The sequence below is a fragment of the Lingula anatina genome, chromosome 1, assembly GCF_051362555.1.
Source record: "Lingula anatina isolate TDL-2025a chromosome 1, LinAna3.0, whole genome shotgun sequence".
Lineage (NCBI taxonomy): Eukaryota > Metazoa > Brachiopoda > Lingulata > Lingulida > Lingulidae > Lingula > Lingula anatina.
In genome coordinates this window covers 20483357-20510612 of record NC_141767.1, presented here as the reverse complement: position 1 = coordinate 20510612, position 27256 = coordinate 20483357, and the positions used below count along the sequence as shown (strand labels likewise).

General features: G+C 33.7%; 2 protein-coding genes across 8 annotated transcripts in view; one reads left to right on the top strand and one right to left on the bottom strand.

Annotated features, from left to right (window-relative positions):
- LOC106151053 (adhesion G protein-coupled receptor G6) overlaps positions 1-27256 on the top strand; it is a 42698-nt gene that overhangs the window by 6879 nt on the left and 8563 nt on the right. For all 3 annotated transcript variants that reach the window (XM_013524131.2, XM_013524132.2, XM_087006595.1), the window contains 12 exons: positions 62-127; positions 420-568; positions 800-885; positions 8119-8293; positions 17041-17138; positions 19454-19521; positions 19919-20097; positions 20272-20419; positions 20885-20997; positions 22224-22449; positions 26634-26808; positions 26980-27135. In XM_013524131.2, the coding sequence (XP_013379585.2) occupies positions 62-127; positions 420-568; positions 800-885; positions 8119-8293; positions 17041-17138; positions 19454-19521; positions 19919-20097; positions 20272-20419; positions 20885-20997; positions 22224-22449; positions 26634-26808; positions 26980-27135 (1639 nt within the window). The remainder of the gene's footprint in view (positions 1-61; positions 128-419; positions 569-799; positions 886-8118; positions 8294-17040; positions 17139-19453; positions 19522-19918; positions 20098-20271; positions 20420-20884; positions 20998-22223; positions 22450-26633; positions 26809-26979; positions 27136-27256) is intronic.
- On the bottom strand, positions 1389-17099 carry LOC106151055 (uncharacterized). Of its 5 annotated transcripts, none has more exons than XM_087006610.1 (5): positions 16977-17099; positions 14361-14436; positions 14132-14200; positions 6117-6368; positions 1389-5366 (listed from the first exon to the last, which is right to left on the bottom strand). In XM_087006610.1, the coding sequence occupies exon 5, from the start codon at positions 4961-4963 to the stop codon at positions 3392-3394; it is 1572 nt and encodes a 523-aa protein (XP_086862736.1). In that variant the 5' UTR covers positions 4964-5366; positions 6117-6368; positions 14132-14200; positions 14361-14436; positions 16977-17099; the 3' UTR covers positions 1389-3391. The 5 variants fall into 5 exon arrangements, with proteins under 5 accessions (XP_086862736.1, XP_086862735.1, XP_086862742.1 ...); XM_087006609.1 differs by lacking the exon at positions 16977-17099 and adding an exon at positions 15767-16218; XM_087006616.1 differs by lacking the exons at positions 6117-6368; positions 16977-17099 and adding an exon at positions 15767-16218.

Sequence of the window (27256 nt, the reverse complement as noted above, 5' to 3'; positions counted from 1 at the left end):
AAATGAGTGTGTTTAAACTAGTGGTTTCCTTTTTTTCTACATTTAGAAATTTTCATTTCAGGACATTGGGTACTGTCCAATATATTGCTCCTGATGCCTTCATCAACACACCAAGATTGTCAAGTCTGTAAGTAGTGCATGAATGTGGATGGTAATGCATTGTCTTTAACATCCCCTTTGCAGATTATTAAAGAAACCTGCAGGGAATACCTCTCCCCAATCTTACCCCCCCCCCCTCCCTCGCCACCCCCATATCCCTAACTTTTCTTTTTTGCATGCAAAAAAAACGAGTAAAAAGGGAACATTGTGTACCCCTTTGCCTCGCTCCATGTAACAATAAAATACCACATCTGCAAATTTCATGTGATAGTAGTGATTGACAATAACTGAATAAATGAAATAATTCAACTTTATTATAGGGTACTGACTATGAACTGCATACCTCCAGCCTTTGCTGTGTACACATTCCTTCAACAGAGACATTCCCAGAGCCATATTATAGACAGCATTCATTGTACACAAGGAGGAAGTCTAAGGCAGGCTGTTGAAGCATTAAATGTTAACCTAGGTCTGTCTGCTCTTGACTGCATCATAAAAATATATATGTTAAAAAAATAAATAAATAAAATAATGAGTCAGCAATTCATGTCTTCAATCAAATACATAAAATGTGTTAGCTGTACTTGCTGCAATGCACATTTAATAGTATTGAAACTTGACACATTACTAATCAGACATATAAAATATAATTTGAATGTGGTTTAATTATTAACTTTTTTAACCATTTTATTGCTTTCAGAACTGCCCTTTAGTAATAACTGCTACACTTGCACCAATGTTTCCTTGGCAAATTCATGTTTATCCCAAAGGTGTGCTACAGCATTTGTATGTATTTATTAAGATAAATTAAAGGACGTGGATTTCTAAACTTAACTATATACAGTGTGTGTGTGTGTGTGTGTGTGTGTGTGTGTGTGTTGGCAGTTGTTGTTTTAGATGTTGAAGCATGATATAACTGCTGAAGTTCTTGTTAAAAGATTAAGAGTTAAAATGTGTGTAAATGAGGAAACCCAAAAGCTGAGGGACTGACAGTCAATATATCACAGAAAAGTTCCTGGGAATAAATTCCTCTTTGCACATCTTGTTTCCATTAGTCAAAAGCTGTGAAGACGTGTCCTTTGACATGGAATGCATATCTACCACAATATTTGCCTTGTGTTTCTATGTCTTGGCAATCTTCATTTTACTATCATGACTTTATGAAAACAAAATACAAATAGGCAATGAAAGAGGTCTTCCCAGGTGTCCAAGACAAAAAAAATCTTTTAAAAAAATACTGACCAGATATCATTTTATAGTCATATACTTAGGATAAAAAAATGAAAACATAGCCACCAACTGTTTTATTTTCATATTTACCTATACCCACAGAGATTTCATGCATTTAAATCAATGAGCAATTAAAAGTGCACTAATCTGTACCGGAATAATATTCTCACTGGGTGCCAAGCATCCATCATGGATTGAGATAAAGTTTTAAAGCTGTGACATGAATAGTCTGTGTTGTAAAAAAGAATCGAATATCATGTGCACAGGAAGTGCGTGATGAGATACAAGCACATCAGTGCACTAATAATATTATCATTGGCTGACAACGTGTGAGATTAATGCTCTTTGATTTCCATCAGTTTTAAGCTATGATTTGAAATTACTGTAATGGGAAGCAATCAAATTAAGGTCTCTTTCTCGTGATATTGAAGAATAATTAGCATTAGCAACGATGGCAGAGGCCTGGTATTATTGATAGGATGGGAAAAAAAGACATGGAAATAGGAGTCAGTTATTTTTGTTAGTAATACTCAACATTTAACACTGTTATTTATTACATTTTAAAATTTTTATTTGTCAGAAATGAGGCATTCATATATGACAGCATGTCAGTTGTAGTGAACAACAGGAACATATAGAAAGTTTTCATACACAAAAGAAAATATTCGTAATGACACGACCATTAAAATGTGCATTAAAAAAAAGGTGGACATTTTTCCTTATATTTTCACATGATGTTTAACAATGATTGTCAGGTGTCATTTTCAATAATGGTAACAATGACTGTAACATGCACAGCTTGATATTTTGAGTAATGGAATAATTGCAAATGTGCTGACAATTAATTCCTAATACACCTTCTACATACTACAGTATATGGAGCACTCTCAGGCGAGGTAGATGCAACAAGTCCATTTATATATAATTGTGCAATAATATTATTATTTTAGAAAATAAGGGGACAATATAAATGTTTATATATATGCACTGCTTTCAATCACAATAGTATAATTCAGTTCCAGGCTAAACATATATAATGTCATTCTGATCACAAAATAGACTTTAAAAACAATGCCAGGACAAAAAGGGATGTATCCAAAGACCCTTGCTTCATATTTTTGTGAAAAAACATTTTGTTAATAAATGAAATTACAATTGATCTTACTCCTTTGTGCATTTAGTATATGTTAAGGCCCATATGCAGACATGGAGAAAATTTTGGAAATACTGAAGGTCGGGAAGGGGGGGGGGCTGCACTGCAAGAATTCTGCAGGTCCTCCCATTTCAGTCCTGGTCCAAACTAAGGGTGCATTCCCAGAGATTTAGATCGATCCAGAGATTTAAGATTTAGATCGACCTAACTCCCTGGGGGTTCACACTAAATTGCAGTCAGCCGAGTGCACACCATAGTTAATTACCCCCTTACAGCTTTTAGTAGGCGGGACAGACGCTTAAGTCGGCTAAGCTGACAGTAATCTAGTGAGATTCCCCATAGGGATAGATCGATCTAAAATCTATGGGAATGGGGTCTAAGTATTTTATCTTTAGGTCTATGTTGATATGTGATTTATTATTGAAGAATCGTTTTTGCACATAAACCTTGCCAGTCCAGAGAACCTATTATCAAAGATCTTGCAGGACCTTTGGCATTTCAAGCAGTCATGACCTGTCAGACTGATAGTTTCCCCATGTCTGCATATATATATGCAGACATGCACAAATACATGCACGCACACATAGACACACACACATACACTCTCTCTCTCTCTCTCTCTCTCTCTCTCTCTTTCTCTCTCTCTCTCTCAAACACACACCATCCCAATTGTTTTGCCCTATAATTCATTATCAGTTCCATCCACTACTGCCTTTTTTTTAGGATGCAACACTCATTATTCACCTTAATGTGAAGAGCATATAACATTCATCTAAAAATGATTCTTACTAAATGTTAGTTCCTTTTAGTCAAAGGGTACCTTTCTGATATCACCACCTTGTTCATGTTTTTCCCAGTCATGCCCCTTCAGTTGCTGGATTTTTGTTTTTAAATAACCAACTTTTATGTTCAAAGTTCTGGTTGTAGTCTTTGCCTAAGTTTCCTTACAACATCTTTGACATCTGTAGCAAAAGCCTTGTTCATTAAGGTATAAAGAATAGGATTAATAGCATTATTCAGGTAGAAAGCATGCATCAACAGAACTTTAAAAGCGATGTCAAGAAATGTTTTCTCTGGCCAAAAATTTGGGTTTATCATAGATGCAAATTTTATTACCCAAAATGGTGCCCATGATAATGCAAACACTAGTGTTACTAAGAACAAGACTTTTGCGCCCTTGGAGGCTAGCTGCTTTGGCTTATCTGGCCAGTTCCAGGCACTTGTTTTTTCATGTTCTTTAGCTAAATATCCTTTGCCAACCTTATCATCTAAACTGGCATTAGTTTTAATACTGACTGGGCTATGGCAGTGAAGATGACTGCCATTTTTAATCCTGCTGCTATCCTGCTGAATGGTGCTTTCTTTCATGTTATAATTTTTCTGCTCTGTTGAGGTACCACTTTCTTGCTCAAGGTTAATTACTTTTGCATCATCAATGATTTCGCAGTTTTCTTCACTCTTATCTTTGATATACTCTATTTTAGATGAATTTGCAAGGTGGCATTCAAAATAGACTTTAGTCATTAAAGGAGTGTTCTTGTTTAGTTTTTTCAGTTTGTTTGTGTCCTCTTCATGTTCACAAACTGTATTAGTTACTTTTTTGGCTTGGGTTTCTTCCGTGGCAACCTCTTCTGATCTTGCTGTAAATCTGGTTGATTTTGAGTCAGAGGTTGAAGCTTCAGTGGAATATTTTGAAGGGATGTTTTCACTAACACTTTGTTTTTGAGAATCAACTTTCGTTTTCTGTAATCTTTTAGCGTCTGGGCCAGGCTTCGTCATAAATGCACTTATACTTCTGATAGGTTCAACTCTTCTTCGACGGTCATGGATGGCTTTGGCAATCACCAAGTAAAGCACTGTGACTGTTATCAAGGAAACACAAAACATGAGAAGAACAACAGCACCAAACACACCCTGACTGAGAGAACCTTGGTAAATGTCACTGTAATCACACAAATATCTTGTCACTGTATGGTTATACTTGCTGTATGCTGGCTTCTGTTGCACTGTATGAACACCATAAAATTGCAGTAGGGGGATGCTTAACAGTACCCCCACTGTGACAGCGGCTATGAGCATCCCCCTGGTTCTGTTAAAAGCATTGACAAACTTCATTGGCTGGCAAACGGCATAATATCTGTCCACTGCAACTGCCACTAACACCAGTCCTTCTGATAACAAACTGGCGTGTATCAGGAATTCAAATATTTTACATGGCACCACATTGGTCTGGTTGTCCATATTGAAGAGTTTGGAAATTATATATGGGTGAAGAAAAACACAGGCAAAAAGATCCAGAATGGCCAGAATGAACTGGTAGTAGTTTGCAGTACTCTTTTTTCTTTTTAAACTAAAAACAAAGACAACAATCATATTTCCACAAGTACCTATGATGATCAGAGCTACCATGAATATTATCGTAGGTATTAAAGGCAGGAATGGAAAGCCTTCTGTCTCTTGCAGATTGTGCTTTTCACCCATGGTAAGGCAAGCTTAGGCACCCTTTCTACCACTGGTGTCTTCTGCGTCAACCTGAAAGGTCTTGAATGATGCTCCTTGTGTTTATGCCTGCTATCGTGTGCACAGTTCTCCTGCTGACACCCACGTCATTGCCATAACAGGAAAACTTCATTTCTCTCTTGAGTGATTTTTGTCATGCAGGATTATATAATTAGTGGAGGCTTTATTCAAGTATGTCAGTTGTCAGTTCCACTGTTATAATACTAGTAGCTATTAAAAGTATATTCATCTCCCCAAAACACTACATTATCACCTGTTTTTGCCAATCTGCCGTTTGTGAGAAAAGGATGGGTGTAATTGTCATAATTCCTTCAATCCATGTGAGGTTTGATGTTTTTCTGTTTCTCTCCAGTCATCTGTTCATCTGTAAGTAATAATAATAATAATAATATTATTATTATTATTATTATTATTATTATTATTATTAGCAATTAACCAAAGTAAATTAGTGAAATAACATGCTAGTGAGAAGAAAAAAACAAGTAAACACATCAGTTGGTACTAATAATTATGGTACTTGCAAAAGATGAACTGTAATCTTACACAGTATACCTATAAGTCTTTGGTTTTGGATTACTTTTGTTGGCATTATGTATTTTTTCAAGATTTAGAAAATATTTTGAACTTTTTTCAACCTTTTTATTCCTCCTTACTGTAACTTTGTAACATAAATCTCTCTGACTTTTCATTTATTTATTTAGTTGTAATTTAAAGTCATCAAATTTAATGTTTCCATGATTAGCTTGTTTATGTGTATTTAGTTCTTTTCTAAATCCTTCTCTTTTTAGCTTGAAATTATGGGAGAATATGCTATAAGCTCAACATTCTATTTTTGTCATTACCCATTTATGTATTGCTTTATAAAGATATTTACAATTTTCTTTTGCTTCTTCAGTTACCAATTCTTTTGCATAAACTTCATTACAAAACCCATGAATTATACTATCATGTAATGATCCTTTTTATAATATGCCTATATAATCATTAAATATTTGAAAAGTGGGTTTAACAATATACCCATTTCAACCATGTTTGCAAGTCTACGTAATAGATCTGAGCCTATAAACTAATTGACACTGGACTGAAAAGTCTTTCTTTCTCCCAGTAAACCTACTTGCATGCCTCCAGTTTTTAATGTCTCCATATGTTGATTGATGATGCCTCATTCATTAATTTATGAATATTCAGAATGGTATTTCTGCTGCTGTTTTCTTGTGATGTTCCTCCTCCATAACTTGGGTACTTTGTGGTGAGTTAATGCCAGGTGAGCAGTTTTGAATGATGAAGTCACTGCATGCATGCATGTAGGTGTCACTGTCATCAAATGCCATCAACTCTGGAGTCATGATTAAATTCCAGTACATGCCTGAAGGTGCAAATAAATTAGTATAGTCTAGTATGTTCTGTTCATAGATGAGAGCTTATAATGCATTTATCACCATCATCTAAAAATCACTCTTGTTTTTTACACTGCAGTTTATTGATCAGCGTCACACATCAGGTAGATTTGCACCTTCTTGACTTTCCAACCCATAGATTACATGGATCATGTGTTCTTAGTGGACCATACAAACAGGGATGTGGACGTTTTATTTGATTTTATTTGTGATAAACTTATTACTTCATTCATCATCATGCATATAGAATAATTTAACTTTTGAATTATTGAATATTACTTCTAACACATAACTGTTAAGCAGTTGTACATGCATTTTAATGCATGCATAATGGTAGCTAGATTACAGTCCACAATTGTTTGAACCTTGTTTGAACCTATATATATAGATTAGACTAAGTATAGTATGCAAGTCTTTTTTCTTTTGTCATAGTTTATTAGCATCTCTTATTACGTATTGTGAACAATTGACCTCATATACTTGCCTTATATCACTTAGATTGGTATTTTCTTCCCACATTAATACAAATTTACCTACAGTATTAGAGGTCTAAATAATGGTCCAAGCACTATAATAGACCTGTATTTAGAGTTTATTTATACAGGAATTGACACCTTGGATTTTTCAAGTTGCCTAAAATTGCCGATTTATAGCATCAACCAAGCTAAGTTTATTCTAGATCCCCACAAGAAAAAACTTTATAGGAATCATGACTTTAGTTTTGTGTCTTTAAGCAATTTTTATAATAACTATGTGCATAACTAAATGTGATATTATTGTCAATGTTCATTATGTTTTTCATGTTCACTGTCACATTAATGGACCAGGTGTATATATTGATTGACACAGTCACGGTTGTGGACATTCTTAGAAAAACATTTCTTACTCTCACTGCAGAACCATGTGCAGATATTGTTGCAAAATTACTTTGGAATAATAAAAGATGTTTTTAAAAGATATCATAAATAAAGCAGCAAAGCTGTCAAATGTACAGACCAATATCAGAAAAAGAAATGAGTGCACATATCAGGAAGTATCAGGTGAAATATAGACAAATTCTGTGAAGTTGAAGAAATTGTATGCTGCATGAAATAAATGCAAGGGAAATGATTAATTAAAGCTGCTTTTTATCTTCACCTATATTTGACTATTTGAGACCAGATGATAATTCCATGGTGATTCTTACTTCAGTGCTATGAACTTTAATGCATTTGAGGAAAATAATTTACTTGATTTATAGATTAATTGCATTGAAAAGGATAAAATGTCAGGGAAAAACAAAAAAATGGTCAAGTTAACAACTCACTATTCAAAATTAACCTATATTTCACAATTATTATAATAAATGGGACCAGTAAATTAGAGGGAATTGACCAAATGTCTTGGCTTTACATTTCTGTGTTAAGGATTGTATGCAATATATTTGCATGCTGGAGAAAAAAAATTAATAACTGAAGCATAAGTTGTCTAGCTGATAAAGCTGATATTTGAAGCTTGGTCTATATTTCAGTGCTATGAGTGGGAAGTATTTCACTACGTTGTAGTATTTTACTTCTTTGATAAACAAAAATGAAGTTAATGAGTCTTTTTTTTTTTTTTTTTGGGGGGGGGGGCATCTATTATTTTGTGATGAAAATAGTAGTTTGACAAAAAGTTGTACAAACAAAGTAACGGACAGTTTTGCATATTTATGAAAAGGTTCATTCTTTATCTTTTCAGAGTTCTTGTAGTGATCTTATTGCTACCACAGGACGTGGCATAAGCATTACCAAGGAATGCATTAACCTGGATGCTTGTATGACAAGGACAGCAGAGATTAACCCTGCCAGCTCTCAAAACCACTCTTGCTGTCTTGGGGATAACTGTAATCGTCAAGGACTGATAGAAATGTCATGTATGTATTACATAATTTTCTTGGAGCAGGAGGTAGTTATTGACTTTTACTGAAATACTGTTTTGTTTTTATGTTTTTCATCTGCTTCACTGTTATTTAAAACTGTAATCCCTGGTCAAGGTGTATTTATTTATTTATTTATTTATTTATTTATTTATTTTATTTATTTTTTACCATTTGATGAATTATTCATAAAAGTTACATGAAAGAAAAATCCTGGATTGACAAATGCATTTTTTTAAAGATTAAAAAAGTGGTGACTAAAATGTTTGCTGATGGATATAATGACATCAACATGCTTTAATTTTTAAAAGAAGATCATTCAAGAAAAATGTTTCGAGACCCAAAAGATGCTGGAGAGAATCTTTAAAAGTCCTGCAATTAGTGTAAAAAGTGTGTGTGTTTGTGCATGCGTGTGTGTGTGTGTATGCATGTTTATCAGAAAGTTTCATTTTCTGGGAAATCCCAACACTTGCCTGAATCACCAAGGTATACCATGTACAAAAGTGTTGACCAAATAATGATATAATGATTTTTTTAAAGATATTCCTATTTTATCATATTTTCTAGAGAAAATTCCTATTTTTCCTATTTTTGGCCTAGAAATGATTTTATGTGTCAAGTCATGTTGGTTATAGGAAAATAAAATGTGGATACTTTAGCAACATTGAACTGTTTATGAAGGTTTGGAAAGGTTAGCAAAGATATTAAATTAATTATGCTTGGACCTACATGCCCTATTAAAGCACAGTGCAGGAAAGTGAGATTACTTAAAACCTAAGTTAACCTTAGATGCCTACATGTGTGGAACATACTGAAGTTCATTTGCTTGGCATCAGACCTACTACTACAGTACTTGCGGTATTCTTAAGCAGTTGGATGTCATATGCAAGTTCATCAAAATGCTGACCAAGGATGAAAAGAAAACACCCAAACCCTTTAACTACAAAAGAGCAACAGCTTAAGTATATTGTCACCCTTTGCCCAAAACTCCTTATTTACTGCCTTACATACATTCTTTTGGGTAATAGATAGGTCTTCAGTGTTCAGTGACTAAATTAATTAACATTTACACATATGTCATCTTACAGATGATGTCATAATTGTGATTTTGGTGCAAAAACTGAAAATTCAGTTTCTGAAATTTCTCTTTTACCTGAGCACGATCACCGTTTTAACACCAATTGAATGACACCATTTAGTACTCCAAAACCCTGCCAGTGATTTTTCCTAAAAGTCTTCGTTCAGATTTTATCATTGATAAAGCAAAATAATGTCTTTTTTTTATGAAAATCTGTAGTTAGGGGCTCATAACTCCATAACAAAAACATTTAAACCAAAATGACGGCACAGGATTGTAGCTTATACACTCATTGTCAACTCTACCAATTGTCATGATAAAAACTAGTTCAGGGATGAAGTTACACCTCATACTGATTATCTTATCTCAAAATAGAAATGTGTTAAATTGAGTTGCCTTTACTTATACATTGCAGTGATGAAATATAAACACTGATATTTTATATTTTCCAGTTCTTTTTAAATTGTTTTAAATCAGCGCAAAGATAAATGCATTATTGAATAATTAGATGGAGGAAAAACCTCATTTTCAATAGCTGGATGATAATGAAGGGTTATAATAATCTTAACCCCATAGAGCCTGACAGCATCTGACCTAAAAAGTGCCGTTGGTCCTGAGGCCTCTTCCTGGGTGCACTCAATTTTACAGGCAGCCTCTTTAATCAATGATAATATATTCATTTGTCTAGAAAACACCTAAAAACTGTACATTTTTATAAAGTCAAGAATGTAAGCTTTAAAGTCATATCAGTTTTATTCACATTTGGTAACTTAGGTAGAAATGAGAACTTGCTTTTCTTGAGGAGAAGTAAAAAAACAAAATTTTAATTTCAGCATGCACATTCTTTTTCATTTTACCAAATAATTCATTGAAATTTTCTCATAGGCATCCTAAATATGTTTTAAACAATGTCAGGAAATTTCAGAAAGATATTTAGTTTTTGAGCAATAATAAATTTCCTGGGATTCATGCTGTACCTAAAAACCTACATCACGTCAGAGAGCTGCACAATATACAGGCTGGCTTGCTGACTAGAAGACTTACGCCTATTTACTTTTATAATTACAAATTAGATTATAAACAAGTGCCTTTTTCAATAGTTTTTTATAGTTTTTTTTAAATTTATTTATTTATTTATCAACTGAACTAGAAATAACATAAAATTTTGTTTTGCACTCAAATTATATACAAAAACATTGTCATGAGAAAATATTACACTTTCGCGAATAAAACTTAAATCCCATCATAAAAACACAAGTAAACGTGGTATTTATACTAATACACAAGCAGGAAAAGACATGTTGATACAGCACACTAGTAAAGATATTACATCTGTATTAATACACAAGCAGGAAGAGGCATATGTTGATGCAGCACCCAAGTAAACATGTCATTTGTACTTATACATAAGCAGGAAAAGACATCTTGATGCAGTACAACGTAACATATGACATCTCTGTATTTATACACAAGCAGGAAAAGACAAGTTGATGGAGCACACCAGGCAGCATTTAGCCTGACTTGCCACAGAAATGGTTACAGTAATTTTTATCAGCGATGTCCCCATTCCAATCAGCAGCTAGTATCATCAGCATTTTCCATAAATCTAGCTCCACGTCAGAATCTTCTGACGACTCATACTAGCCAAAGAAACATCATGTTTGCTGTTGTCGGAGTATCAAAATGTATCAAGGACTCTTCCCCGAAGACTGAATATTTAATAGTTCTAGAACATTTCTCACTCCATTACTTCTGTTGACTTCTTGTCGCCATCTTGACTTCTTAGCGTCTCGACAAGGGTCAAAATAAATCGCTTTTTCATTATCTAAGAGCGCATTCTCAACGAATTAAGCCAGGCTTTACAAAGCCGGTGACCTAAAAATGGCGGACGTACATGAAAGAAAAACCGCCTAATCTTTTAATAGTCTCTCCGCCTCCCCACACGTCGTCCCTGCGGGGTACAGTAATTAAATCGCGTCTCCGTTCGCCATGTGGAAGCTACCTGAGAAATATTAAGTGCGCATGCTCATCAGTTAAACTCGAGGTGAAGAAAGCATGGCAGCTGAAGGCGATCGAAGGAAAAAAGCTCTTCTGTTCTATAATCTTTGAAAACAGAGACGAAAAAGGAATAATTTGGCCCGTAGAGCAGCAATGAATCGACTATCTACGGAGATAATATCACCAGAGATATTCACGGAAATATTAATGTTCGGAGCCGAGATTTAATTACTGTACCCCGCAGGGACGACGTGTGGGGAGGCGTGTGAGAGGCGGAGAGACTATTAAAAGATTAGGCGGTTTTTCTTTCATGTACGTCTGCCATTTTTAGGTCACCGACTTTGTAAAGCCTGGCTTAATTCGTTGAGAATGCGCTCTTAACTCTCATCACATGTCTTTCAAAAGCCGGTAGTAAACAAAGAACTAACATCGGGTTATTCCTGTGATGGAAGCATAAATTGTTACAAATGATAGTGGACATTATGTGTATACAAGCACAGAAACCGCGTATTTGCATTTGCTGGCACTGGGGAATTTTTTTAATGAACTGCACATGTGCGGTTCCTGGTGCTGTGGGTTTAAACAACTATTTATGCCATCGCATAGATACTTGTTGCAAACAATGCAATGAAAACTAGTGAACAGCAAGCTTAAGTCCCCTCACCTACCACGTTCCATTACACCCATACTGATATGCAGTATTAATTGTAGATTATACAGAAATGAACTGTAGATTAGTTCAATTCATTTTTGAAGCTTTTTATCTATTTTTCTAATGATTATGTTAATTTCATAGAAAATAGATATTTGTAAGTTCTTGGAAATGTGTTAATACTTGTATCCTATTTGTTGCATTTTTTTTTACTTAAGAGTCTCCAAAAGCTCTAATTAGCAGTTTTTCATATCTTCTTTCATACTGAAATTAGTTCCGAGTGGAAAAAAAGAAATCGAACCCATTTATAAACAGTGAGAGAAAAGGTAAAAGCTATTTTTGTTGCGGTGTTTGCAACAAGTATTTTCATATTCACACAATGAAATTGTGGTTTAGGTTGCTGATTCAGCATTTGCTATCACAAATCCACAGCTCAAAATCACAAATGGTGTTGTTGTTTATGAGGACTAAAAAAAGCCATCCCAGCAAAACAGTGTGCAGCATTAGGGAAGAAAATTGTCTAGTAAAAAACCTGATTGTTCATCAGTTAAGTCATCAGTTAAGAAAGCCAAAGAATGTTAAAATATGATTTTTTTCACAGTTTAAATTTTGTTGACTAAAGAAGCACAATGGATGAAATGTATGCTCTTAAACAGATATGTTACAGTATAATTCCTCATTTTTCCCTTTTTGAAATAATTTTTTCCTATTTGCCTATTTTTTGAAGGTCCATTATAACTTGATGCCCTGGACTGGTTCATTTCTCTTGTAACAGTAAAAACCATCAATTAATACTTAAAAACAGGATTTATTCGTACCTCATAACTTTCACAGTGGATTTGGAGATGGTAAGTTAGAGGATACGAAAAATTGTTCAAATTTTAAGGAAAAAACCCTCTGTGATATATAAGGTGTATGCACTAAGCTAGGCCTTTAAGACAGCATGCTTCATACTCTTAGAAATTTTTACTGAAAGTAGTTTGCATGCTATATACCCAATACTTGTTTTGATTTAACCTCTCACACAAAATACACATGGAATGGTGGCATGGCATCTTCCCTTGAAGACAACTGCGTTCTGGTAATATCTGCCGATTGTTAAGCTGTTTTGATAGCTTCCTGAGAGTCCAAATAGATTATAATGAAGGTCGAGTGCGCTGTGCCTATGTGACTTTCTATTTTTTTTCCCACTAACTACGCAATTTCCTGTGGTCTCTCATGGTTGCGTTGTCACCATCTTACAGTTTCTTGCACTTAGGCTTGCATCAACATGTGGAAATTAAATTTGGGCTTTTCAATTTCTGTTTTCCATTATCTCCTACATAACGGGTTCTTGCATTTTCTCTATACCTGTTGACTTTTTCTGTTGGTGAAGGAGACATGCAGTGACAGGACAAGTATAAGAATTTTCCTACCAACTTAATCATGTACATGTAGCTGTGACGCCTCAGTAAGAGGGGTCAGATACTAAGTTTTTCGCTTGTTTTCTTAAATGACACCTATTAATTTGACATCGAAGACTGCAAATCATACAGAAGAGACTCAAAACTTCACCAACCACAAACTTATATTTGACATGTTATTTATTTATAATTACTTTAGGATAAAAAACAAAGTAGGAAACCTGCACTGGCCTCTGGCTGAATTGAAGTCTGATTTAACAAGTTCCAAGTTTGAAGATGAAACATCACTGTACTTCCTGCCATAAAAAGAGTAAAGCTCATGTTTAAGTGGCAATTTTTTTCCATGAACCATAAAGTTAACCTCCATGTTTTCCCCAGCACACCAATTTCCATTTACTTTGCAAATGGGCAAAGTGTCAATACTTTTAATAAATGGAATCTTTAAGGCCTTTCTTTGAAGACTCATCCATTGGGTAAACTAAATGTACATGTATTATTCTTCAAGTCCCTCTATGAGTACAAGGTAACAGTTAAACAACTTATCATCTTCAAGTGATATATTAAACAAAAGTGTTTTAAAAGCAACTGGCAGGCACACATTTTAAACCGCCGTACTAATAATGTATTTTGAAGCAGACATTATATTGTTTAATTAAAAAAATAGTCTTCACAGCATTACAAATAAATTCTTCTTAACAGCTTACCAGTCACAGAGTTGTTCTGCAGGGATTACTGGGTTCTCTCATCTGCAGAGTCACTTGTCACTCTATTATCTAAAATACAATGTATTCAACATAGACTCTCTAAAGCAATTTGAAACACTTTACAAGTGGTATTTTAATGATATCTTTCAAAGCAGACATTCTGTTTAATTTATTGTAAAATAATCTGGGGTTTTTCAGCATTACAAATAAATTCTTCATAATAGCTTACCAGGTACAGAATTGTTCTTCAGGGTTGTCTGGGGTCTGTCATCCTCTGACTCACTTGTCAACAATCCATTACATATCTAAAATAAGTTAACAAGGTAACAGTTAAACATCTTATTATCTGTCATGCCCTCTAATGACTTGATTAACCCAGGTAAGTGCTATTGAATAGCATGCACTGGGATGATTCCAAAGATTCCAAGAATCTGATAACAAGATAGAACCATGAAGTTGAAGTCCATTAATGAGGTGAGGTTTTTAACACTTAAACGAGATCAAGATCCACTCTGCATCACTTTTACAATCATTATACCCAAGTAAATATCATCAAGCACTTGAATTAAAGAAGCAATTTGTGTGTTTGTCACTGTCTCTACTTTCTGACTGCAGGGTGTGCTAGTTACCCTGAGTGTCAGGGCACAATAAAATCTAGCTTGTAAAAAATCTTGTGATGGGAACGCTTTTACTAGCCCTGAGGAACAGCGACAGTGTACGATTTCCGTCGGGGGGGTTGCACCTAGGTGCTGAGTAACACGTATCCCTGTCTATAATAATAATAATAATAATAATAAAAATAAGTTTATTGAGCACTATATTATTCACACAATATATAAGGATATACCTTTATATATGTTTACATATGTAGTATGCTAAATTACACGTGTTAATGCATGTTATGCTATAAAATCAATTAAGCTATTCTCAGCATTATCAACAATTAGTGGCCGTGATGTACTAAATTGTATGTGAACTACTGTACATATATGTATTTTAACAGCAGTCTTTACAAATTCTGCTATTACTTTGAGACTTTTCAATATTGCTGCATCTCAAGGTTTATTTTCTCCCAAAAACGAAAAATCATGAGACTAACAAGGCAGCAAGCTGTCAAATGTACAGACAAAAAGCAGATGATGCACAAAATAGTATTTCAGTAAGATTGATCACACCTGTGAGTTTTAAGACAATAGGCCTATAGATTTTCCTTGAAATGTGTTATCAATGTTGCAAATATGCTAAAAAAAGCAAAAAAAAAACAACAAAAAAACAGCATATCTTTTGAAAAAATGGCCCAATCATGCTGATTTCGAACTCAATCTATATTTCATGAATATTCATCATACCATAAGTTTGAAGTTAAAAAGTGAAACTTTTTTCCACTTATTGTGTTATCACTGAAAGTGCATGGTGAGGGCAATGACGACACAGGTGATGTCTGTATATAAATTTAATTCTTTGGGATCATAGCTAAAATCAAGTATTCTACATCACAATTATACAATTATAAAAGCTCAGTTTACTGTAACAGACATAATTGCTTTCACCATATTGGGCATTTTGAATTCATTCATGAGTTTACATATCAAATTCTCATCTTGCTTCCACAATGATACAATAGATTGTACTTACAGTTAATTTCTAAGAGTTCCTCGTCTCATCCAACCAAAGACCTGTCTAACCTGGTCTGGATCTACCTAACCAAATGACACAAACACGCGATCACTCTCTACTTGTACTGAAGGACACATACACGTGATCAAAACGCAGTTGGTTTTCCAAAAAGCTTGCACTAAGCTGATTATCCTTTGATCTTGCTTCACGACACCAGTCCGTATGTATTTTGTGTCAGAGATTTAACAAATTACAAGCATATTTACTTCATCTTGATTCTGTGAGCAGAATGAAAGAGAGACACAGGCACTGTGCATCTCAGACATTTTGGCCCTTAATTGGTTAAGTAGTGCAGTTGTCTGATAGTGAGTTTCAGATTTAAATTATACTATGCAAACTGTGAACATGTTACTGTCGGTCTAGTGAATGATTAATGAGCGCCCGCAGCAGCTGAAAGAGTCAGTCATTTTATGATGAGACAATGTGGACATGCTGAGTGACTTTGTTATGAGATTTGTCTTGGAATTGTTCGTCATCATCATTCACCATGCTAATTGGTCAAGGCTAGTTTACCGTTCCAATTACCAGTTAGCACATGAATAATATAAACAAATGCTATGACTGATTACAAGAAAGCGGTTAGTTCAATATGAACGTCTGATCGACCTTTTCTACTCATCTGAAGAACTACGTATAATAACACCAGATCAGGTGCCCAGTTTAAGTATAATAGGTAGATTTACTAGTAATTGGCCTTATTTCTATATGAATCATTATATCACACCTGCGTTAACTTATACTGAACTTCTACTGCATTGCAGGACTTAATATAAGTAATTTTTGCAAATTAATTTATCAACTTTTTATTATTTAATTATCTTTCAGCTTTAGGTAGCATTCATTTAGATATGTATATTTTTCTTTATTTTGTCTAAAGCCCAATTTGTACATAAGTGACATTACAGATGCATATATAGCTAAATTGGCTTTGACCATTATCAAAACATTGAGAAGTGTGCCTAAAACTCAAATTCAATTTCTGCCTTGTTTTGAATGTAAAAACTTATAACTGCATGAATACCTTGTATTACTGTTCCACTTGCTTTGCTGTCCAAGTTTAAACAGGTGCAGTACTATATGTTATATACAAGTATTTTGCTTGTACAGTGCAATTTGTATTTAAACAAATTTAAATAAATATATTTTAAATATATATATTTTAATGTACCTGGGTACCATTAAATAAATGACATGCTGTTAGAATATCTTCAGATTCTGATCCATCTTTACAGTGGCACGCCAGACTTATATTGTTCACATACTGTTCACCCATGACATCTCTTCATCCTCGAGAGCCTATTGGAATCTGTGGACTATATTTCAGACCAAGGTATGTGCTTATGAGAATTAAGTTATTATTCACTTGCCCTAGTATTGCATACTGCCAAGGATAGTATGTCATTATCTATGTTGTTAATAATTTAATAATGTTATTTTAAAAAATATTTTTAAAAAGGGTTTGACTGCTAACATGATATTAACCATCTTTGGATGATTCTTATAATTCTTTTTATCAATTTATGTTTATATTTATTTAAAATTATTTTATTTTATTTTTGCAAAATAATGGTCCATTATTAGGCATATTACAGCAAAATCAACTTGCTTGGTAGTAGTGACGTCAATGTTTGGTTGATTAATCTTGCTTCTCTAGTTAACCCTTGAAGTGAACAAAATGGAAATTACTGGTAATTTTATCAGCTTGTTTATATTTAGCCTCCAGAAAGTGACATTTTCCTGAAAGCTGTATTATGTACTGTGGTTTAGATTATTATAGTTTTTCATTTGGTGTACAGTTTCAGTCAGTCGATAAACAATGTTGCGTGAGAAAACAGTGTTTGTCAGAGGCTCAAAAATCCTGAATGTTGGAGTTTAATATGCTTTTTCCTAACTTAACATAAATGTTGGATCATAGTTTGACTGTGTAATTATTGTTTTTGATTTGGTAAATTTTTATAGTTATTTAATTCATGAGAGTTTTCATCCTTTTTTTGGGACACAGTATACCCCATTAGTACTCAACTATATTTTGTTTTACCTGAAATTTGTTCAATAGCTTTGTTTAGGAAAAAACGCAAGTTCCTTTTGATAGTTGGCATGATCAGATTATTTTCACTATTTTTTGTTTTTTGTCATTTGGTATCTGAATGTTTGCCATTTTTCTGTCAAGTCACAGAAAATGAAATGACAAATTTTCAAAACCAATTTTAAAAACTATTTGACTCACACTTTCAAACCATGGCATATTTTTTTCTGCTATACTTTTGTCAGGTTGGGGGTACTTAAGTGGGCTGTTTATTTTCTAAAAAGAGGAAGAATGCATTTAAAGAAAATACAGACACGACACTACACCATGAATCCATCTTTCAGAGTTCTATTATTACCAAGACCGGAGATGATACGGAAAGTGTAATTATTTATGAAAAGCATTCAGACATCTGCCTAAGATCCCATTCCCACAGATTTTAGATCGATCTATCCCTGTGGGGAATCTCACTAGATTACTGGCTCTATTCCCATAGGTTTTAGATCGATCTATCCCCGCGGGGAGTCTCACTAGATTACTTTCAGATAATCCGACTTAAATGTCCGTCCCGCCTACTGCAAGCTGTAAGGGGGTAATTAACTTTCGTGTCCGCCCGGCTGACAGCTATTTAGCGTGAACCCCCAGGGAGTTAGGTCAATCTAAAGTAAATCGATCTAATCTATGGAAATGGGGTGACTGTCAGCTTAGCCGGCTTAAGCGTCTGTCCCGCCTACTTAAAGCTGTAAGGGGGTAATTAACTACCGTGCACGCTCGGCTAACAGCAATTTAGCGTCAACCCCCAGGGAGTTAGGTCGATCTAGATGGATCTATCTAAATATCTGGGAATGCACTTTTAATCTAGAAATTAGTTCTTGAGTACATATTGCAAGATGAAGGTTGATAAAAGCATCCATGAAAACATCGATTGTAGCAACTGTGTGTGTGTGTGTGTGTGTGTGTGTGTGTGTGTGCAGTCAAAGGACCCAAAAATGCTTTACAGAATATTATTTTTAATGATTCCAACATTATTTATCTGAAAGATAAATGATTTTCCCCATTGAAAAGATTTGTCATTACCACATGATGGGAGATTGTTATAAACCAGTTGACAATGTGTTTTACAGGTTGACATTCAGATTGTTTCCACTTTTTAAACCCATTACTGCTGACATTTCATGAAACAATTTAGCAGTTGTGCCCATTTCATGAATGACTGTTTTTGTGTAAAAATATGAAACTGTGCATAAATGTGTGTGTATACATGCCAAAATGTATATATATCACTCTCATAACTATTATTTATTATAATAGTGAAATTTCCATTTTGGAAAACTATACATATATGCAGACTTTTTTCAAATTGTGGATATTTGTATCACCTAGGTGAGATTGAAATTTCATTCATAAAAGATATAAATTTTACAACTAAAATGACATTATTAGGGATTTGATAAATCTATTCATAATCTAAAATTGTCTGTGAGTTAAGATTTCAATCTCGCTCAGGCTGACTTTAAACTTGCCTAGGTGATACTTTTCTGCCACTAAGCCACATTTTTATTGGTGCTACTACTAATTATCTGTCTGTCTTAAAATTTCAATTTATTTCTGCCTTTCAGTTACAAAAAGTTCTTTATGAAGTTATGCCCAGAATACATGAAGTTGAAGTTACATCAGTTATGCCAAGGTAATTATAATTAAAATCATTATTTTTTCATATATATATATATATATATATATATATATATATATATATATATTGGGATAAATTAAGGCCCCTCTGTATGACATCTAAGTCCTAAAACTGTTTTGAATTAATGATGTCGGATAAGGCCTCACTAATATCCCATTTCCATAGACACCCTCGGTCTATGCAGATTAATTTAAAGTGTGACATTTAGTGTGTCATTCAGTTAAACTGGTTGCACTCAGCAAGAGTCCCCACAGAGTTTGATCAATCTATGTAGACAGATGATACATGTATGCTGGAATGGGGCCTAAGATAATAATTATCTGCAATGAGCCTGCGATGCCACTGTTATATTCCAGTGATGTTTGATTTGTAATTTTTTTTTATTTTGCAGCCCTGTTGTTGGCTTCAATGGCACTGTGTCATATGTTAGGATTCGTACCACTGTCAGCAGTATTTCAAATGAGTCTGTCACCAGAATGAACATTTCTAATGCAATCAGTACAGCAAAGAAAAACAATCAATTTATGGATGTTGCTTTGAATGGAATGTATTTTAAAGATGGTTCTTTGGGTACGTTACATCTTAAATATTTCAGTAATGTATTCCTTTTGCTAAATTATATATTAAACCATAAAGTACAATTGCTTGAAAGCAGTGTAGCTGTCTTTTCCTTCTTTATTTAAAATTTGTAAGTTATTATCATTGTTATTAATTATTTTGATATGTTGATATTCCTATTTGAAGGTGTATGTTTACATAGTATTGATAGCAGCAACAAAGGAAATTATACTTGGCAAGACAGATGGATCAACTTGACAACTATCACAAGATCTTTTTCCTTGCCCTGCAGATACAATCTAGGAAATCTTCCTGCTACTGCTGTAAGACAGTGGTGAGTACAGGTATATGTATAAAGTAGCATCCAGCATGGTTTTGAATTAAAACAACAACTGTTGATATCAGATTAATATTTCACAATTTAACAATTTGTAAAAAAGAACTCATAGAAAAACAATAAATTCCATTTTTAAATTACCAACTAAACAGTGGTTATACTGGAATCTGTGCTTGTCATCTGACCATGTGGGCTCTCATAGTGGCTATACCTCTCTAAAAAAACTTTTTAGAGAAAAAAAACTGGACTAACTTTTAATGTCTGAATGGATTCATTAACCATTGGAAAATTGTCTAATACCCCAGGAAAATCCATTTTTTGGCCAAAACGAACAGTTGTTATCCCTTTAATGATGACTTTCCAAAAGTATTCATGAATATATGTGATGATTGTTAGAAACTTTAGACTGAGTTTAGTCTCATCATTGTTGTAAATGTTAGAGCAGTTTGTCTTTCCTCCTAGCACATTAGACATTCCAACAGGAATTGTATACTGGCTGCCCCCGAACCATGACAACTGCATGACAGCTCAAAGAAAAGTACTCCTTGATCTGAATGATACAAAAGTGGACCAAGGTATGTGTTTTTTATTTTTATTTATTATTTTCATGGAAAATGATGGGCAAATTTTTTTGGTTTTAGCTAAAAGTTGCATAATATCCTATTATAAAAATTGAATGGGTGGTGGTGCACGTCAAGATGGCTGATCTGATCAAATGTTCATTAAAGAGGCTTGCACTACTAGATTACCCAATAAAAGCAATAATATAACATATTATTACAAAGAAAATAAACTTTTATGAGTACAGAATAGGTTTACTGTAAGCAAGAGGAGATTATGGGGAGGAAACAGGGATGGAAAGCAAGTATTATCTTACCTATATATCTGCTAAATTGAAGCATAAAACCAGAATGTGCACAATGATTGAGGATTGTTAGTGATCAGAGACATCTTACTTCTTGTCGAGATTAGCTGTAATAGACGAGAGTGCTTGCTTTTAGTGGCTGCATGTAGACTGTGATTGGATAAGATATGCTGGTTAGGATTATGATAATCAGATTATTTCCTCATGCAGGGGGGATTTGTCTTAAAAACTCAGTTATCATACACCAACTGGCAATATTTAGAGGGATAATAACTGTTCGTTTTGGCCAAAAAATTAATTTTCCTGGAGTAAACAATTTTCCCATACTTATCAATGGTTAATGAATCCATTTCTACATTCAAAGTTAGTCCCTGTTTTTTTTTTTTCTAAAAAGTTTGTTTTTTGTAATAATCTCTTAAGAGATTTTTATAGAGTATAGCCATCTATGGAGGTCATGTGGTCCAATGACAAGCTCAGATATCAGAATAATAGCTATAACTGCCGTTTTTGTGGTAAAACAGAATATGTTATATTTTTATGAGTTGTTAACAATGTTTTTATTGTGAAATATAGATCTCATATGAAGAGTTATTATCCCTTTAAACATTTTTAAGCCAAAAGAGAAACTTACATGCCACAAAACCCAACTCAATGCTACCGTATAGATTCATATAGTATAACTTACAGAATTACCATAGGACATTGTTTCATGTTTCCCAAAAAATGATTTTTTTTTTATGTATTCTGCTTGAAAATTTCATCAAAATCCATCCATAACTTTTGATTTTATTTGAAGAAATATTTAAGTATCTTCAGGTTTTATTCTTTTTCATTATGATTATATTGGGAGTGCTCCTAATCCTCAGTTTGTTGGCTACCAATACACAAACTTAATTCAATTTAATTAAAATGGTTGAAATGAATTGATATTTTTAGATAATGTTGAGGAGATATCAGGATCATTACGTAATGCAACATCCAGTGAAGAATTATCAGAGGGAGAGGTGGAAATAGCCACAGGTCTGTTGGACCGCATTCTAGCATTAAATTCAACACACGTAGCACGTGTTGCACATGATGTCGTGCACACCCAAAGTAATTTGTTGGGGAGTGGCCAAGACTCTTTGCTGAAGTCAGAAACAAACAGCCAGTCAGTGAACAGGTAATAAGATGGCTAGAGTATTCTTAGACATTCTTAGATTTTATGAAGGTCCTCTCAGTACGTTATAGGCTTTATTATAGATGCTTAAGTCAAATCAATAATAAGTTTGTCATATTCTTAATTGCTTTACTTATTGCAAGGTATATTTTCAAGAGTTATCATTTTAGTTTTTCATTTCTTTTCCAGATATTGCTTACTAAATACATTTTAGTAAATATAATCATTAACTGTATCATTCTCATCTTAAGTGTCATTGTTAGGAGGTACAATGGTACTAACATAATGACCAACATCTTTTGCACCAGATCATCACAGAATATGGACACATTTGCGAGTTGAGCTGTTTTTCAAATGAAATGTGTACGCAAGTGCAGCAAAAAGAAAAAAATCAGAGAAACAGACTTTCTAATCTATTAAAAGCCATATGTTATTTTTCATCCCTCAAACGTAGAGTTAGTATGCATTAGCTATTGCAACCAAACTCATTCTCAATGGACCTTTATAATAGTTGCGAATGCACACAATGAGTAATGCCATTGGAAGAAGTGCTGCTATAATACGAATATATCTTACTAAGAAATATGATTAAAGCACAGTTTAATGAATATAAGTATATTACAAATTAGGCTTGTGTGATGTGTACGTGGCCACTAACATCCTAACCTTCCAACCCAGAAAGTCACATAATCGCTTCAGAGGGAAAGGTTTACATCCCATATGAGATATGTACATTTCGTGATGTTTTATGTTAAAATGGTCATATAAAAAAATTTTTCACTTCATTGCAATATCCCGAGTTTCACGGAGCAACTGTCAGAGGCAATGTCCGCTAATGGATTTGACTGCTGGCCTTCACAAGCTGACATTGCATGATGATGCTTTTGCATGCATCCATGAACACATTTTAAATAGTCATGAAATTATATCTGGTAAGTTCTTGTTTTCCTGGTGTATGCATCGCAATGTGGGCAATGGTAGATTATTGCATGATAAATTGGAAATGGCAAGATTATATTGAGAAGGAAGACATGCTAAGTGGAGAATTGAATGTGTATGTCACCCTCGTGGCAGTCACTTTTATTATCCCTCTAATAAAAGAAATGATGTAATGTAATAGATACAATTGAATGAGTTTTTCAGATCATCTTTTGGCTTAATCAGTATTGTGGCCTCTGTAACCTTTTGCATATCAGATCCAGCTTAGTGTCAGATATATAGATTTGCATCCCAGGCTATTTAATTGACTAACAATTCTTTCTTATTATAGCAATAAAAAAACCGCACAAACAACAAAACTCATTTAGCATCAAGGAATTTTCTAGTAGCAAGAGAGTGAAATTATTACTAGTTGAATAAAAGCTATAGTTATATATATATATGCAAACAAAGGATAAGATTATATGAATGTTCTGTGATCCTCCTCTTGCATCTACATCAATTAAATTTATATACATTCAATTTTATAAAAGAATAAATGTTTTGAACTGGATGCAGTTATACCGTTTGATTTTAAATGGATAGTATAATCAAGGCTCATCTCCACAGTTTGGCATTTCTAATTAACGTGTTTATCTGTTGCAATGTAATTCTCTTTACACCACTTTCTTATAAAGTCAATCAAAATTGACTGATCATGTGCCACATATTAACTTTTTATGTATAGACACATCATGTCTGTACACATGGTCATCACCTGTATCTGTCGGCATTGTTGCTGTTGCTGTGCACTTTAGGAGAGAAAACAAGTGAAAAACCATTAAACCTTTTATATCCTCAAATTTATAGAAGCATTGATAATTTGTAATTGACTTAATAAGACATTTCTTCACAAAGTTATGCTGTTTTTTTTTTTTTTTTTTTTTTTTTTTGTGAAATGTTTACACATTCTGGTGGGGAGGTAAGGATGTTAGTGACCACATGCACATCCCACAAACGTTATTTGTAATGCACTTATATTCATTAAACTGTACAGAATTCTCATTTCTCTTTCATTATATTTCTCTGTAAAATATATTTGTATTGTAGCACCACAGGTGACTTGTTTTCCTCGTGTGTGTATAGCAATGTGGGCAATGGTAGATTGATGTGTGATAAAATTAGAAAGAGCAGGATTATATTGAGAAGGAAGACAAGCTGAGTGGAGAATTAAATGTAAATGTCTCCCCATGACGATTGCTTTTATTATCCCTCTAATAAAAGAAATGATGTAATTTAGTAGATACCATTGAGTAATGTTGAGTAATAACATTTCCGTAATGATTAGACCTGGAAAATTTGCATTAATATGTAATTTCCAAACAACTAGTTCACATATTTCAGTTTGTGGGGTTGTAGGTTTTTCAGAGCATCTTTTTGGCTAATCATTATTTTGGCCTCTTTGCAACACTTTGCATATCTGATTTAGCTAAGTGCCAGGTATATAGATTTTCATCCCAGGCTATTAATTGACTGACAATTCTTTCTTATTATAGCAATAAGAAACCGCACAAACAATGAAATTCATTTAGCATCAATTTAAGGAATTTTTAGTAGCAAAAAAGTGAAGTTATTTCTTAGACTAGTTGAATAAAAACTATAGTTGTGAAGTCAAAGGAAAAGATTATGTGAATGTTCTGTGACCCTCCTCCTACATCTACATCAATTTGATTTTTCTAAACTCAATTTTATAAAAGATATTTTGAACTAGATACAGTTTTACCATTTGATTTAAATGGCCAGTATAATAAAGGCTCATCTGACATTTCTAATTAACATGTTTATCTGTTGCAGTGCAATTCTCTTTACACCACTTTCTTACTAAATTCAACCAAAATTGACTGATCATATGCCTCATCTTTTATGCACAGACATATCATGTCTGTACACATGGCCCTCATCTACATCTGTTGGCATTGTTGCTGTGGCTGTGCACTTTTGGAGATAACACGAGTGGAAATAAAACCATTTGACCTTTTGTCCTCAAATTTGTAGAAGTCATGAACATTTGTTAAATGCAGGTCCAGGTTTGAAATTGGCTTGATCAGGCTATTTTTCCAAAATCTAAATGTGACCTTGAAATTGACCTTTGCCTTATTTTTCATCATGAACTGAACTTTGCAACTTTTCTATCCCTTATATCTCCAAAACTGGCAGAGATATGTTCATAGTTACTATTGATCTTGAATAGGAAGATCTACTAGCATCTAATTGTGATCTTGAAATTGACCTTTGACCAAACTTTGGCCATGAACCACACTTCACAATTTTTTTGGATTTAAACTTTTACTTTTCCCAGTGATTTTGTTTTAAATGGTAATTTTCAATAAAAAATATTGAGGACTCTTGTTAACTGCATTTTGTAGAGCTTGTCAAGCACAACACTGGAGATGGTGTCCCTTTTTTTGGTTTTCCATACGAATGCACTTACTCCAGCTGGTGGTACAATACCCGGAGGCTGTATCACCTCTCTGATCCTGTAGTGTACTACATTTTGTAGAGCTTAACAAGCACAACACAGTGGTGGTGCCCCATTATTTATTTATTTATTATTATTTTTTATTTTTTTATTTTATTTATTTTTATTTTTTTTTTTTTGTTTGTTTAATTGTTTGTTTTCCTTAGAAATGCACTTACTCCAGCTGGTGGTATCGCCTCTCTGATCCTCTAGTTTTTCTTGTAATTAATGTAGTTTTTAGTGAAATTTCATTTTTATATTTTGGCGTTTTGAATGTTTGACTCTAAATCCCATTGGTCTGAAGCCCAATGCTATTTACATTTCCTATATATTCATGTCATATGGTGAAAAATAGGTGTTGATTATGTTGTTGAACATTATAATATTGCATCAAAAATAAAGAAAACCTTATTTTTTGTGCACTATCAGCATTTTGTTTTATTTGTTATAATTTTTTTTCAATTTTTCACATGGGCATTTTCAATGTAATTAAAATTTGGTAGTGATAATGATGTTAAGCATTATGTAATATTGCTTTAAAATTGACAAAATAACCTTTTTTATCCATCCTTTTTTTTCTGCTTTGTTTATGTAAATTTGACAGCTTTGCTGCCTTGTTCAAAAGATGTTTAAAAAATTTTTCCCATGTTCTTTAAACCAATTTGCCCATGCTAACACAGCTGCTAAACTTCAGCCTTCAAATAATTAAATTTTCTTTATTTATTATGTTAGCCCCCTTTCAATATTGCAGGATACTACGGGGTATTGATACTTTTGCTGAAAAAGTTGATATTTCGGGAACGAATCTGACCATTGTGGCCCCAAATTTAGCAGTGTCAGTTGTCTCAGCAAATGCATCAGACCCAGAATTCAGTGGTTTAGGATTTGACTCTGTATCGAGTGGAAGAAACACTAATGAGAATGTTGTAAGTGAAATATGAATATGAACTTAAATGTGATGTTTTATATCTCCAACAGAGAGGTTGTTTGACTTAACAAATAACTAAAATAAATTCAATTCAGTTAAAACTGAACCCTTTTTAACAGTTATAATGGTACAAATTTCTAATTAGTTAAAGAAGTTTTTTGTCACCTAGGTTAGACTGGTGGGGTCTGAGAATGAACCTGTCCCAGATGTGGCTGATGTTGGCATACGTCTGCCAAGGACATTATTCATAGGACTGAATGTCACTCAGCAAGCCAGTGCTTCCAGAGTCCACTTTGTGGTCTACCAACAAAATACTTTTTTTAAGGTAATTACATTATAACAAATGTGTTTCAATTGTACCGCCAGCATAGGTTTTGGATCCAACCCATTTTATCTGCCATATTTTCTGCCATGTCACCATCACCGCTTCGTGTCCTAGACTACAA